Source organism: Mustela lutreola, chromosome X, assembly GCF_030435805.1.
Source record: "Mustela lutreola isolate mMusLut2 chromosome X, mMusLut2.pri, whole genome shotgun sequence".
Classification (NCBI taxonomy): domain Eukaryota; kingdom Metazoa; phylum Chordata; class Mammalia; order Carnivora; family Mustelidae; genus Mustela; species Mustela lutreola.
In genome coordinates, this window is record NC_081308.1 from 45,103,784 (window position 1) to 45,115,599 (window position 11,816).

General features: G+C 40.8%; 1 protein-coding gene and 1 pseudogene across 1 annotated transcript; both read right to left on the minus strand.

The window, feature by feature from the left end:
- Positions 1–6,568: 6,568 nt before the first annotated feature.
- LOC131820946 (polypeptide N-acetylgalactosaminyltransferase 12-like) lies at positions 6,569–8,855 on the minus strand (annotated as a pseudogene).
- Positions 8,856–9,474: 619 nt separating this feature from the next.
- On the minus strand, positions 9,475–9,955 carry LOC131821379 (small ribosomal subunit protein eS25-like). The gene has a single exon (XM_059157444.1). The coding sequence runs from the start codon at positions 9,895–9,897 to the stop codon at positions 9,520–9,522; it is 378 nt and encodes a 125-aa protein (XP_059013427.1). The 5' UTR covers positions 9,898–9,955; the 3' UTR covers positions 9,475–9,519.
- Between the last annotated feature and the right edge of the window lie 1,861 nt (positions 9,956–11,816).

The following is an 11,816-nucleotide window of genomic DNA, read 5'->3' on the forward strand; positions in this document are numbered from 1 at the left end:
CAACTGACAGAATGGGAGAAGATATTTGCAAACGACATATCAGATAAAGGACTAGTGTCCAAAATCTATAAAGAACTTAGCAAACTCAACACCCAAAGAACAAACAATCCAATCAAGAAATGGGCAGAGGACATGAACAGACATTTCTGCAAAGAAGACATCCAGATGGCCAACAGACACATGAAAAAGTGCTCCATATCACTCGGCATCAGGGAAATACAAATCAAAACCGCAATGAGATATCACCTCACACCAGTCAGAATGGCTAACATCAACAAGTCAGGAAATGACAGATACTGGCAAGGATGCGGAGAAAGGGGAACCCTCCTACACTGTTGGTGGGAATGCAAAGTGGTGCAACCACTCTGGAAAACAGCATGGAGGGTCCTCAAAATGTTGAAATTAGAACTGCCCTATGACCGAGCAATTGCACTACTGGGTATTTACCCTAAAGATACAAATGTAGTGATCCAAAGAGGCACATGCACCCGAATGTTTATAGCAGCAATGTCCACAATAGCCAAACTATGGAAAGAACCTAGATGTCCATCAACAGATGAATGGATAAAGAAGATGTGGTATATATACACAATGGAATACTATACAGCCATCAAAAGAAATGAAATCTTGCCATTTGCGACAACATGGATGGAACTAGAGCGTATCATGCTTAGCGAAATAAGTCAAGTGGAGAAAGACAACTACCATATGATCTCCCTGATATGAGGAAGTGGTGATGCAACATGGGGGCTTAAGTGGGTAGGAGAACTATCAATGAAACAAGATGGGATTGGGAGGGAGACAAACCATAAGTGACACTTAATCTCACAAAACAAACTGAGGGTTGCTGGAGGGAGGGGGGTTGGGAGAAGGAGGGTGGGGTTATGGACATTGGGGAGGGTATGTGCTTTGGCGAGTGCTGTGAAGTGTGTAAACCTTGCGATTCACAGACCTGTACTCCTGGGGATAAAAGTATATGTTTATAAAAAATAAAAAATTAAAAAAAAAGAAAATCCTGGTGAAGCCTTAAAAAGAAATCTATGATGGTTTTTATTTTTCTTTACTCTCCATTCTACTGGTGAAGAAACTGAAGCCCCATTGAAGTTAACTAGTAGCACATAGGTAAGACATGGTAGCAGGGCTGGCTTTAAGGACCTGCAATCAGTATAGTTGGTCCACAGGGCCCATGCTGAAAATGGGTGCTTGGTCTTATAGATTAATGTTGATTCTCAAAATTCCTAACCTTTTCTCTAAATTTATGTTTTGTAAGTGATGTCCCATGAGACAATGCAGCATGTTCTGGGAACCTGGAGCCTCAGCTCTCCTATGATCCAGTCCTACCAGCTCCTGGATTCATTGGGAAGTGTTCTCTACTGTCCATTCACCCACCCACACACCTATACTCCCTCTCCTGCCCAAGTGACTGCTACTGCATTTCGGCTTCCTGTGGAGCCTGAGTGGGAACATAGGAAGGATCAGGATTGACAGGGCCAGGTATGGGGCAGGATTGCCAGACACCTCTGAAGATCTTCACAACATTAAACTGCAACTACAAAACACACTGGCTGGTCAAATGAGAGATTGTGGAAGAAAGGGGAGAAAAACTTTTCCCTGAGTTTTTAATGAGAAACTGTACGTTTTCAGTTGACACATTATACAGCTGTACCTCTGTGGTAGAGAAGTTCACAGATTCAGATTGCATAGTCGCTAAGTGTGTGTTATTGCTTTTTATTTTCTGTTCTTGCCTTTAACAAAAAGAAATAATTGACTATGTGATACATACTTTCATAGTATAAAATTCAAAAGTTTCAAAACAGTCAGTTAACAGTATGCCTCTCACCTCAACTGTGGAAACATCCACTTCCCTTCCCCAAAGACAAACACTCTTTTCCACCAGATTCTTATATATCCTTCCTTGCAGAGTTACATATGTGTATATATGTGTATATATAAACATTTACATGTATTTTAACCAGTCCCCTTTTTACACAAATGGTTCAATACCAAACAGCTTTTGGGACCTGCATTTTTTTTTCATTTTTATTGTATCTTGGAGATATTTCTGTGTGATCCTAATAAGAACAAAAATTAGAGAGTGCTTTATTAATTTAACCGTCATCATACCAAGTGAAGTACATGTCCTCATTTCTTGTTGAGGAAACTAAAGCACATAGAATTTAAGTAATTTGCCCAGTGTTAATATGACTGAAAGTAGGAAGAACCAGGACTGGATTCATGCAATACAGTTTCAGATGGTACACTTAGCTCTTCAGCTAAATAACATTCTACTTAAAAAAAAAAAATAGCTGCATGGTGTCCTTATACATGGATGTATTCTCTCTCTCTCTTTTTTTTTTAGCAAGTCTGCTACTGATTGGCACTGATTTACCAATCATTCTAATGTTATTACAGACAATGCTGCATTGAATAAGCTTATATATAACTTCTTTCCACGCACACCCAAATGAATCCAATACATAAATTCATTGAAGTAAGACTTCTGGATCAAAGGGTAAATGAACACATAATTTTGACAGATATTACTTAATTGCCTTCTCTACAAGCTATATCAATTTAGATGGATACTAACAACCCAGTCACATTTCCCTTTTCCGACAGCCTCACGAAAAGGTGTGTTTCAAATGATCGTATATTTGGCAATATGGTAGAAAATAGATGGTATCATACTGTAATTAAAATACACATTTCTCTTATTATGTGTGATCTGGGCATTTTGAAAATGCATAGAGGTTCCCCTTTCTCCATATCTTCTCCAATATTTCTTGTTTCTTCCCTTGTCAATCTTTGCCATTCTAACTGGTGTAAGGTGGTATCTCAATGTGGTTTTTTATTTAAATTTCCCTGATGGCTAAAGATGATGAACATTTTTTCATGTGTCCGTTAGCCATTTGTATGTCTTCTTTGGGGAAGTATCTGTTCATGTCTTCTGTCCATTTTGTGACTTGATTATCTGTTTTTTGGGTGTTGAGTTTGAGGAGTTCTTCAGAGATCTTGGGTATCAGCTTTTTGTTTGTAGTGGCATTTGCAAATATCTTCTTCCATTCCATGGGTTGTCTCTTTGTTTTGTTGACTGTTCCCTTTGACTGTGCAGAAGCTTTTGGTCTTGATGAAGTCCCCAAAATTCATTTTTGCTTTTGTTTTGCTTGCCTTTGGAGATGTGTCTTGACAGAAATTGCTGTGGCTGATGTGGAAGAGGTTACTGCCTATGTTCTCCTCTAGGATTTTGATGAAATCCTCTCTCACATTGAGGTCTTTCATCCATTTCGAGTTTATCTTTGTGTATGGTATAAGAGAATGGTTGAGTTTCATTCTTCTGTATATAGCTGTCCAATTTTCCCAACACCATTTATTGAAGAAACTGTTTTTCCACTGGATATTTCTTCCTGCTTTGTCAAAGATTAGTTGACCATAGAATTGAGGGTCCATACCTGGGCTCTCTATTCTGTTTCACTGGTCCATGTGTCTGTTTTTGTGCCAGCACCATGCTGTCTTGGTGATCACAGCTTTGTAATATAGCTTGAAATCAGGCAATGTGATGCCTCCAGCTTTGTTTTTCTTTTTCAATATTTCCTTGGCAAGTTGGGGTCTTTTCTGGTTCCATCCAAATTTTGGAAAGAATCTTAAGCAGGCTCCATACTCAGAGTGGAGCCTGACACAGGGCTGGATCTCACGACCCTGAGATCATGACCTGAGCCAAAATCAAGAGGCAGACACTTAACTGACTGAGCCACACAGGTGCCCCAATCTCTTAATTATAGAGAACAAACCAATCATTACCAGAGAGGAAGGGGGTGGGGGGATGGGTTAAATACATGATGGGGATTAAGGAGTGCACTTGTCCTGATGAGCATCAGGTGATGTATGGAATTCTTCAATCACTGTACTGTACCCCTGAAAATAATAAAACACTGTCTGTTAAAAAAATAAATAAATAAATATATCATCCCACATGCAAACAAAAAGACATTCTCTATGGATTAGATGTGCCATAGACCAGGCTAAATCATGTGGACATGCATGAGTTCATCAGGGATGTAGAACACTTTCACTAAGGAAAGTCACTTCAGAGTGTGGCAGTGAATATCTTGTACAGTAATATAAATGACAGTGCTTGGTACAGTTTGTCCTTTTATATGTTGACCCTTCAACATTTACAAATCATTTGATATAGATCTGTTTTGGGAATACAGCATGCAGTTGAGTTTGCTTTGTAATCCAATGAGAAAAAAAGTGTTATCGATCCCTGACAGTAGAGTGTTGAAGTTCCCAACTATAATTGTGGAGTTGTCTATCACTCCATTCAGCCCTATCAGGTTTTTGTTTCATGTATTTAGTGGTTTGCATCTGACTACGTACATGTTTAGGCTTGTTACAATTTCTTGCTACACTCAATTCCTGAGTGTAGTAATTATGGCTTTGAAGAATACATTCTCTAATACTGATAGAGCTGCTCCTGTTAAATAATTAGCATTAGCATGACATATTTGTCCATCAACTTACCTTTAACCTACCTGTGTAGTTGTGTTTGAAATGCATTTCCTGTAGACTGAATATGTTTGGTTCACTTTTCTTTCTTTTTTACTAAGATTTTTTTAATTTATTTGTCAGAGAGAGCATGCGCACAAGAAGCAGGCTCCCCCTTGAGCAAGGAACCCAACGCTGCACTTGATACCAGGACCCTGGGATTGTGACCTGAGCTGAAGGCAGACGCTTAACTGACTGAGCCACACAGGCGTCCGGGGGTATTTTTCTTACATCAGTGCTGCCCATCTCTTTCACTGGTGTACTAGACAGTTGATAGTTAAAGTAAATATCCATACATAATGGCTTCATTCTAACATTCCAATATTTGAATTTTGTTGTTCTTTTTCTCCTTAAGTTTCATTTTTTGCTCCCCTTGGGCTACCAGAATGTTTGAGAGATCCATTTTGATTCCTTCAGAATGTTTTTGAGTATACCAGTTTGTATCTTTTTTTAGTGGTTGCTCTAAGTATTGTACATGTGTAACCACTGTCTATAGGCACTGATGTTTTATAACATTGCATAAAGTTACACTTCCATTTAGGTCCACTCACCCTTCTAACTTGGAAATTCTAAATATTCTAAATATTGGTCTCAAATATTTCCCTTACATGCTCTGAGCATCAAAACAGATGTTCTAATTTTTGCTTCATCCATCACACATGATTTAACAAGCTCCTGCAAAAAAGGAAAGTTTTTATTTACCCCTCTTTTTATCCAACACATTTGCTTTTTATTTTCTGAAGCACCAAGCATTCTGCAGTTATTCTTTAGCTCTTTTCGTAGGGGATGAGTGTAGGTAAGAGAACATCAAGACATTGTATGAGGGTATATCTGCAAATGAAAAATTATTGTCCATTTCCTTCTTTTGAGTATGCCCTTATTCCCCTTGATACATGAAGGACGGTATTTGAGATATAAAATCTAGAATCGTCAGTTCTTTTTTCTTAACTAAAAAATATTGCCCAAGGTCACAAATGTTCAGTTATAAGATGAATAAGTTCTGGGAATCTATACTTAATAACAGTGTATTGTACACTTGAAATTGGTTAGGATGTGTTAACTAATTTAATAATGGTAATCTTATCACTATTTATATGAATATTAATTCATCAGTGTACATTACAAGTCCCCCCACGAAAAAGAAAGTGGGGGCATAGAGAACCATCTATCACATTAACGGACAACAAAAGAAAGCGGGAGTAGCCATACTTACATCAGACAAACTAGATTTTAAACCAAAGATGCTAACAAGAGATGAAGAAGGTTACCTTATCAAAATAAAGGAGACAAAACAACAAGGAGACCTAACAACTGTAAATATTCATGCACCCAACATGGGAGCACCCAAATACGTAAAACGATTAATGACAAACACAAAAGAAATAATTGATAAGTCAACAATAACAGCAGAGGACTTTAAAACACCACGTAGACAGCATTGAAACACAGCATCAACAAGAAAACAATGGCTTTGGATGACACTGGACCAGACTGACTTTTTTTTGTCTTGACAGAAAAGTACTGGAGCACCTGGGTGGTTCAGTCAGTTAAGTGTCTGCCTTTGGTTAAGGTCATGATATCGGGATCCTGGGGTTGAGTCCTGTGTCAGGCTCCCTGCTCAGTGGGGAGTCTGCTTCTCTCTCTCTCTTCCCCTCTGCCATCTGTTCCTGCTCTTTTATGCCTTGCTCTCTCTCTCTCTCTTAAGTACATGAATGAAATCTTAAAAAAAAAAAATAGAAAAAGAAAAATACAGAAAGGTTTTAATTCTCTGAATACCAAGAGTTAATACTTTATCACTACCCTTTGAAAATAGGGTACTTGGGAGCAATTTTGAAGTTTTCAAAATCAGTATGAAGCTTATTAAATCCAACATCACTTTCACAGACTGCAAAATGACTTCCTTATAAAAGAGGAGCAGCCAGGCTTCGGGTGGGTCTGTCACTATACTCAGCTACATTTCTGTTGGGCACAGAGTCCGGGGGCCTTCCCGCTCCTTCCATGGGGGCCTTGGTTCAGTGACACTTTATTTCATGTGTCCCTTGAAAAGCCCTTTCTGATGTTGCCTATCCATGCAGTCCCGTAAGGGTGATACCTTCCTCTCAGCCTGAATGCATTTATTGGAGTGTACGTGAAATAAAGAGCCATCCCCCGCAAGATGAACTTCTGATTCTCTGTGGCAGTTTCCTCGCAGACATGCAGGTTGAGAACACCTGTTCCTGCGTCCACCGCTATGCAGGCTGTGGCTGGTGGGTGCAACAGCGTACTTCATTCTGGGACATGTACTTGAAAAACTGCTGCTGACGCATTCCATGACAGGTACAAAAGAACCCCGTGTCCCATGATTTGGTTTTCACTGGGAGGGTAAGAGTCAAAGCAGTAACCTTTTCAGTCGTTTGTTCCAGAACATCCCAAAGGAGGTAGGCTTGTGGTCAGGCCCGTGCGATTCTGGGTACACGTTCTCCAAGAACACCTGAAACCCTTCCACCGGAGTTTTGCATGGAGCTGCCTCCTCTCTGTTACATCCCCAAAGGGCTCCACAGGGGCAGGGGGCTGTGATGGTCGTAGAGCTCTTTAAATTCATCCATCCACATGTCAGTTGTTCAGATGCTGCTGGCCCACAGCCTTGTTGCAGGAGTAGGGTTGAATATACTTAAAAAAACAAAACAAAAAAAACAACTGACTATCCGGCCAGCCTGGAGATAACTGCAACTCCTGCAACATAGTAGCAATGTGGTTTTTGAAAGTAAAGCTTACATTTTGAAACAGTTTGAGGCTTACAGAATTACCAGGAAGAGAGTAAGACAGTTCTCATATACCCCCACAATCACATCTCCTCTATTATTATCATTTTATGGTAATGTGGCACATTGTAACAAACTGATACTGAGATGCTATCATTAACCGAAGACTATACTTTATTCGGACTCTCTCAGCTTTTCTCTAATGTTGTTTTTGTGCTCCAAGATCCCATGCAGGGTACAACCTCATCTTTAGTACTCTTAGTATCTTCTTAGGCTTCCTGTGGCTGTGACAGTTCTGTCGATTTCTGTGAGTTTTATGCCCCTGACAGTTTAAAATTTTTATCAACACTCCGAAGTTCTTTAGCTTACTGTTAGCACGGTCTGTCTTTCTCCATCCCTTTACTTAAGCCTATCGGAATCACTGTACTGAAAGTAGGGGCTTGCGGACAATACATACTGCTGCAGTTGTAAAATTCACTGCGACTTTTGATTGCTATTTAGAGACCATTCCCATTTAAAGTGGATTCTGAAATACTTGCACTGATATCAACCATGCGTGTAGCTATTTTCTATTCATTACAAGAGGCTTACTTTCCTGCTTTCTCTGGTTTTAATTGAGCATTTTACATAAAGGCAGTTTTTTCGTTCACTTCTTAGTGTACCAATTATAGGTGCTTAAAAACATTTTAGATATTTCCTTGGAGGGTGCATTTCACTTCAAACTAATGTAAGGGCACCTTCAAATGACACTCTTGACAAACCGAGCAGGTAACTTACACTGTTTCTGCCCATTTTTCCATGACTGCCATTCTTTTCACTTACTCCTGTGCTATACTCACTGGCTACGTTGTGACTCTCATTATTGAAACATTTATTTGGCATTTATCAAGAATAAGATAAATTTTATTATTTAAACAAGTTACTTTTGGGTGCCTGGGTGGCTCACTTGGTTAAGCATCTGCCTTTGGCTCAGGTCATGATCCCGGAGTCCTGGGGTCCAGTCCCACATTGCATCGCATCTCCTTGCATCTGACTCCCTGCTCAGTGGGGAGTCTGCTTCTCCCTCTCCTCACTGTTCCTGCTCTCTCTCACGAACTCTGTCTCTCCCTCTCTCTCTCTCTTCTCTCTCAAATAAGTAAATTTAAAAAAAAAATAACATAAATTAACAGGTTACTTTTCAACCTATTAAGGAAAATTAACTTTGTTTACCTTCATGTGTTTCTTCCCTGAGGCACTCCCTTTCTTATGTAAATCCAAATTTCTGACCTTCATCATTTCTCTTCTTCCTGAGTAAAATCTTTCCATTTTTTGCAGGATAGGTCTAATGGTGACAGTTCCCTTCATTTTTCTTTGTCTGAGAGAAGAAGTCTTTATGGACGCTTCTTTACCAAATAGTTTTAACCAGGTATATAAGGATGCTAGGTTGGTGAATTATTTTTTCCTTTGGCACACGAAATATGTCCCCTAATTCTCTTTTGCTTGCATGGTCACTCACACGACTTCACTGTAATTTGCCTCTTGTTCCTCTATGGGTTTCGTTCTTGGTGTTCTTGGTGTGTGCGTATGCATGTGCGTGTGCGTGTGCGTGTGTGCGTGTGTGTCTTGGTCTGGCTTTCTTCCAGATTTCTTATTTATCTTTTCTTTTATTCACATTTATAGGCCACGAGGTAGCTTGCTGTCCTGTGAGCTTTCTGGGTATCTGATTCAGTGCCTATCAGTAATTTGGAAATTTCACAGTCATCATTTTCCAAATAGCTTTTCTGCTCCTTTTCCCCTTACTTCCACTTCTGGCATTTCAATTATGTCTACGTCATGTATTTTGAAATTGTTCCACAGTTTTTGGATGTTCTACTCTGCATTTTTTCATGTTTTTTTGTTTGTTTGTTTGGTTGGTTGGTTGGTTTTTGTTTTTCTTCTATTTGCGGATCACTTTGGGAAGTCCTTGTTGGCCATTCTTCAAGGTCACTGATTCTCTACTTGGGCAGGTCACAACTCCTGAGGACCCCATCAAAGACCCCATTTTTCACAGCTATTGCCATAGCATGAATTCTGGCATTCCCTTTTTATTCTCTTTCACAGTTTCCACCTATCTACCTCCATTACCTATCTATTATTGCATGTTGTCTACTTATCCCATTAGAAATCTGAACATATTTATCATAGTTGTTTATCTTCCCTGTCTTTTTTTTAAATAAAATTTTATTTTCCAAAATGTACAGTTGGTGGATCTTGTTCATGCATCTTCACCAGCAGCTGGGCCATCTCCACCCTTGGTGTTTCTGGTGTAAATTACTTGAGCTCTGTGCTTTGAAACCAGTTTAATAAGTCCTTTACTAAGGAGCTCCTGAAGGGCTGCCCTGGCCAGGGAAGCTTGAATCTTCAGTCTCTCAGAGACAGCAGCTGGAGTTATAAGCTTATAGTTGGGAACTTCTTTACAGAGTTTGTCATATGTCGCTTTGTCAAACAAGACCAAATTATTCAGCTTGTCCCGAACTTTGCCTTTGGACCGCTTCTTCTTTTTGGCCTTGCCCCCAGATTTGTTCACTGGGTCTTTGTCTTTTTTGGCCGATTTTCCGGCATCCTTCTTCTTCTTGTCATCCTTGGGCGGCATAGCGGAGCTGGGAGACGAGCGTCCACCCCTGCAGCCTCATTAAGATGTCGGACAAAAAGGCTGTCTTCCCTGTCTGATCACTCTAGCTGCTGTGTCATATCTGAATTGGATCTATATTGCTTCGACTGTTCGTTCTTTCTGGAACTCAGATGATTAAAATGTTAGCCCATTGGCTTTCATCCCACAGCTCCCAAACTCGGTCCGTGTTTGTTTGCTTGTTGTACCGTTTTCCTTAACAACATTTTCATTCCTGAACAACAGCATAGTCTAACCTGTCCTCAAGTTCACTGATTTCATCTTCTGTCATCTACAGTCTACAGTGGATCCCAGCCAGCAGTTTTTTATTTTCTTTATGATATTTTTAAATATTTAATTTCCATTTGGCATGTTTCATATTATTTCTGTAACTTGGCAGAGGTTTGCTATCTTTTTTTTTTTAATTTCATAGTAATCCATAATTACTCCTTCAAGAAATTTTATATTGGCTACTTTAAAATCTTTGCAAGCGAGTCCTAACATCGGATTCATCTCTGTTGTTGTCGGGGTTTGCCTTTTCTCATTTAAGTTTTGACTTCCCTGGCTCTACGTCTGAAGAACAATTTTTTATCCTGACCTGCACAGTTTGGATAGTCTATGAAAAGACTCCTGATCCTTTCATAGTAAGTTGCCCTGTTTTAAGGATCGGCCTGCCTGTTCTGGCCTACTTTGGGGGGGATGCAGTTCCACTGTCACTTCATTTCATGAGCTTTTGCAAAGCATTCCTGAGCCACATTGTTCTGAGTCCACCTGATTTTCTGATGGGTGACTGCCAGACATGCCCGTGGTAGCAGAAAATGCTTCCATGGGCCGTGGGATGTCATTAGGTGGGGGTGTGGGATTCAGGGCCTAAAGGATACAGAACATTCTCGCCTGGCCTGTGTTTCAGTCACCCAGTACCACTGGCCTTCCTATTCTATATCTACCAGTACACCCAAGGGAGGGGGTCATCTACCATGACACCTGCTGCTGCTGGTGGAGGGCTAGGAGCTGCAGGCCTGGGTATTTCTCCACCACTGGGTGGAGTGTGGAGGCACCCCAAAACTAGATCGCCTTCTGGTACGAATGCCAGGCCCGGTTGCTTTCTGCCAATGAGTGGAGGAACTGCAGGCGCCTGGCCAGGATGTTTTGCTGGGCGGAATGACGTGAGCCACCATATACAGTTGGAACCTTTCTGTTGGCTGGAGTAGAGAGAGACGCTGGCCTTGGATCCCCTTCTGCCATTGAAGGGACACCTAGGAGACATGAAGCCTACTGGAGTCACCTGAGCAGGTGGTGAGGAAAAACTGTGGTGGTCTTGAGAAGTGCACAGGTGGGTCAGGCCTCTGAGAATCAGCTATAGTGGCTGCTTTGGGAAGGTGGATCCTGCTGTTTCCTTATTTGGAGGGGCAGAGTGGATGCACCTGCCCCGCAGGCCAGGCCTAGCTCTTGCAAATGCTGCAGGTAGTTCCCTTGGTACTTCTCTTGTGTGTCCATCTCTCCTTTATGTCACAGTTGAGCTTCCATTTTTCCTGATGTTCACCCATTGAAAGCAGACCCTGGTTTTTGTTTTTGTTTTTTCTTTGTTGGCTTTGTTTTCTGTTTTTTGTTTTTTGGGTTTGTTTTTTTTTTTTCTGTGTCTGTGTACTTTATTTCTTTCTCCTCTCTTCCTGTGTTTTTCTAGGAGTATTGGTGTTTCTTTGATGCCCATCACTGAAACTCGATTTAATTCTAGACAGTGGTAGGGGCACAGGGGTGGCTCACGTGGTTAAGTATCTGTTTTGGGCTTGGGTCATGATCTCTGGGTCCTGGGATGGAGCCCTGCCTTGGGCTCCCAGCTCAGTGGGGTGTCTGCTTCTCCCTCTCCTTCTACCTCTCCCCTTGTGCATGTTCTCTCTCTCTCT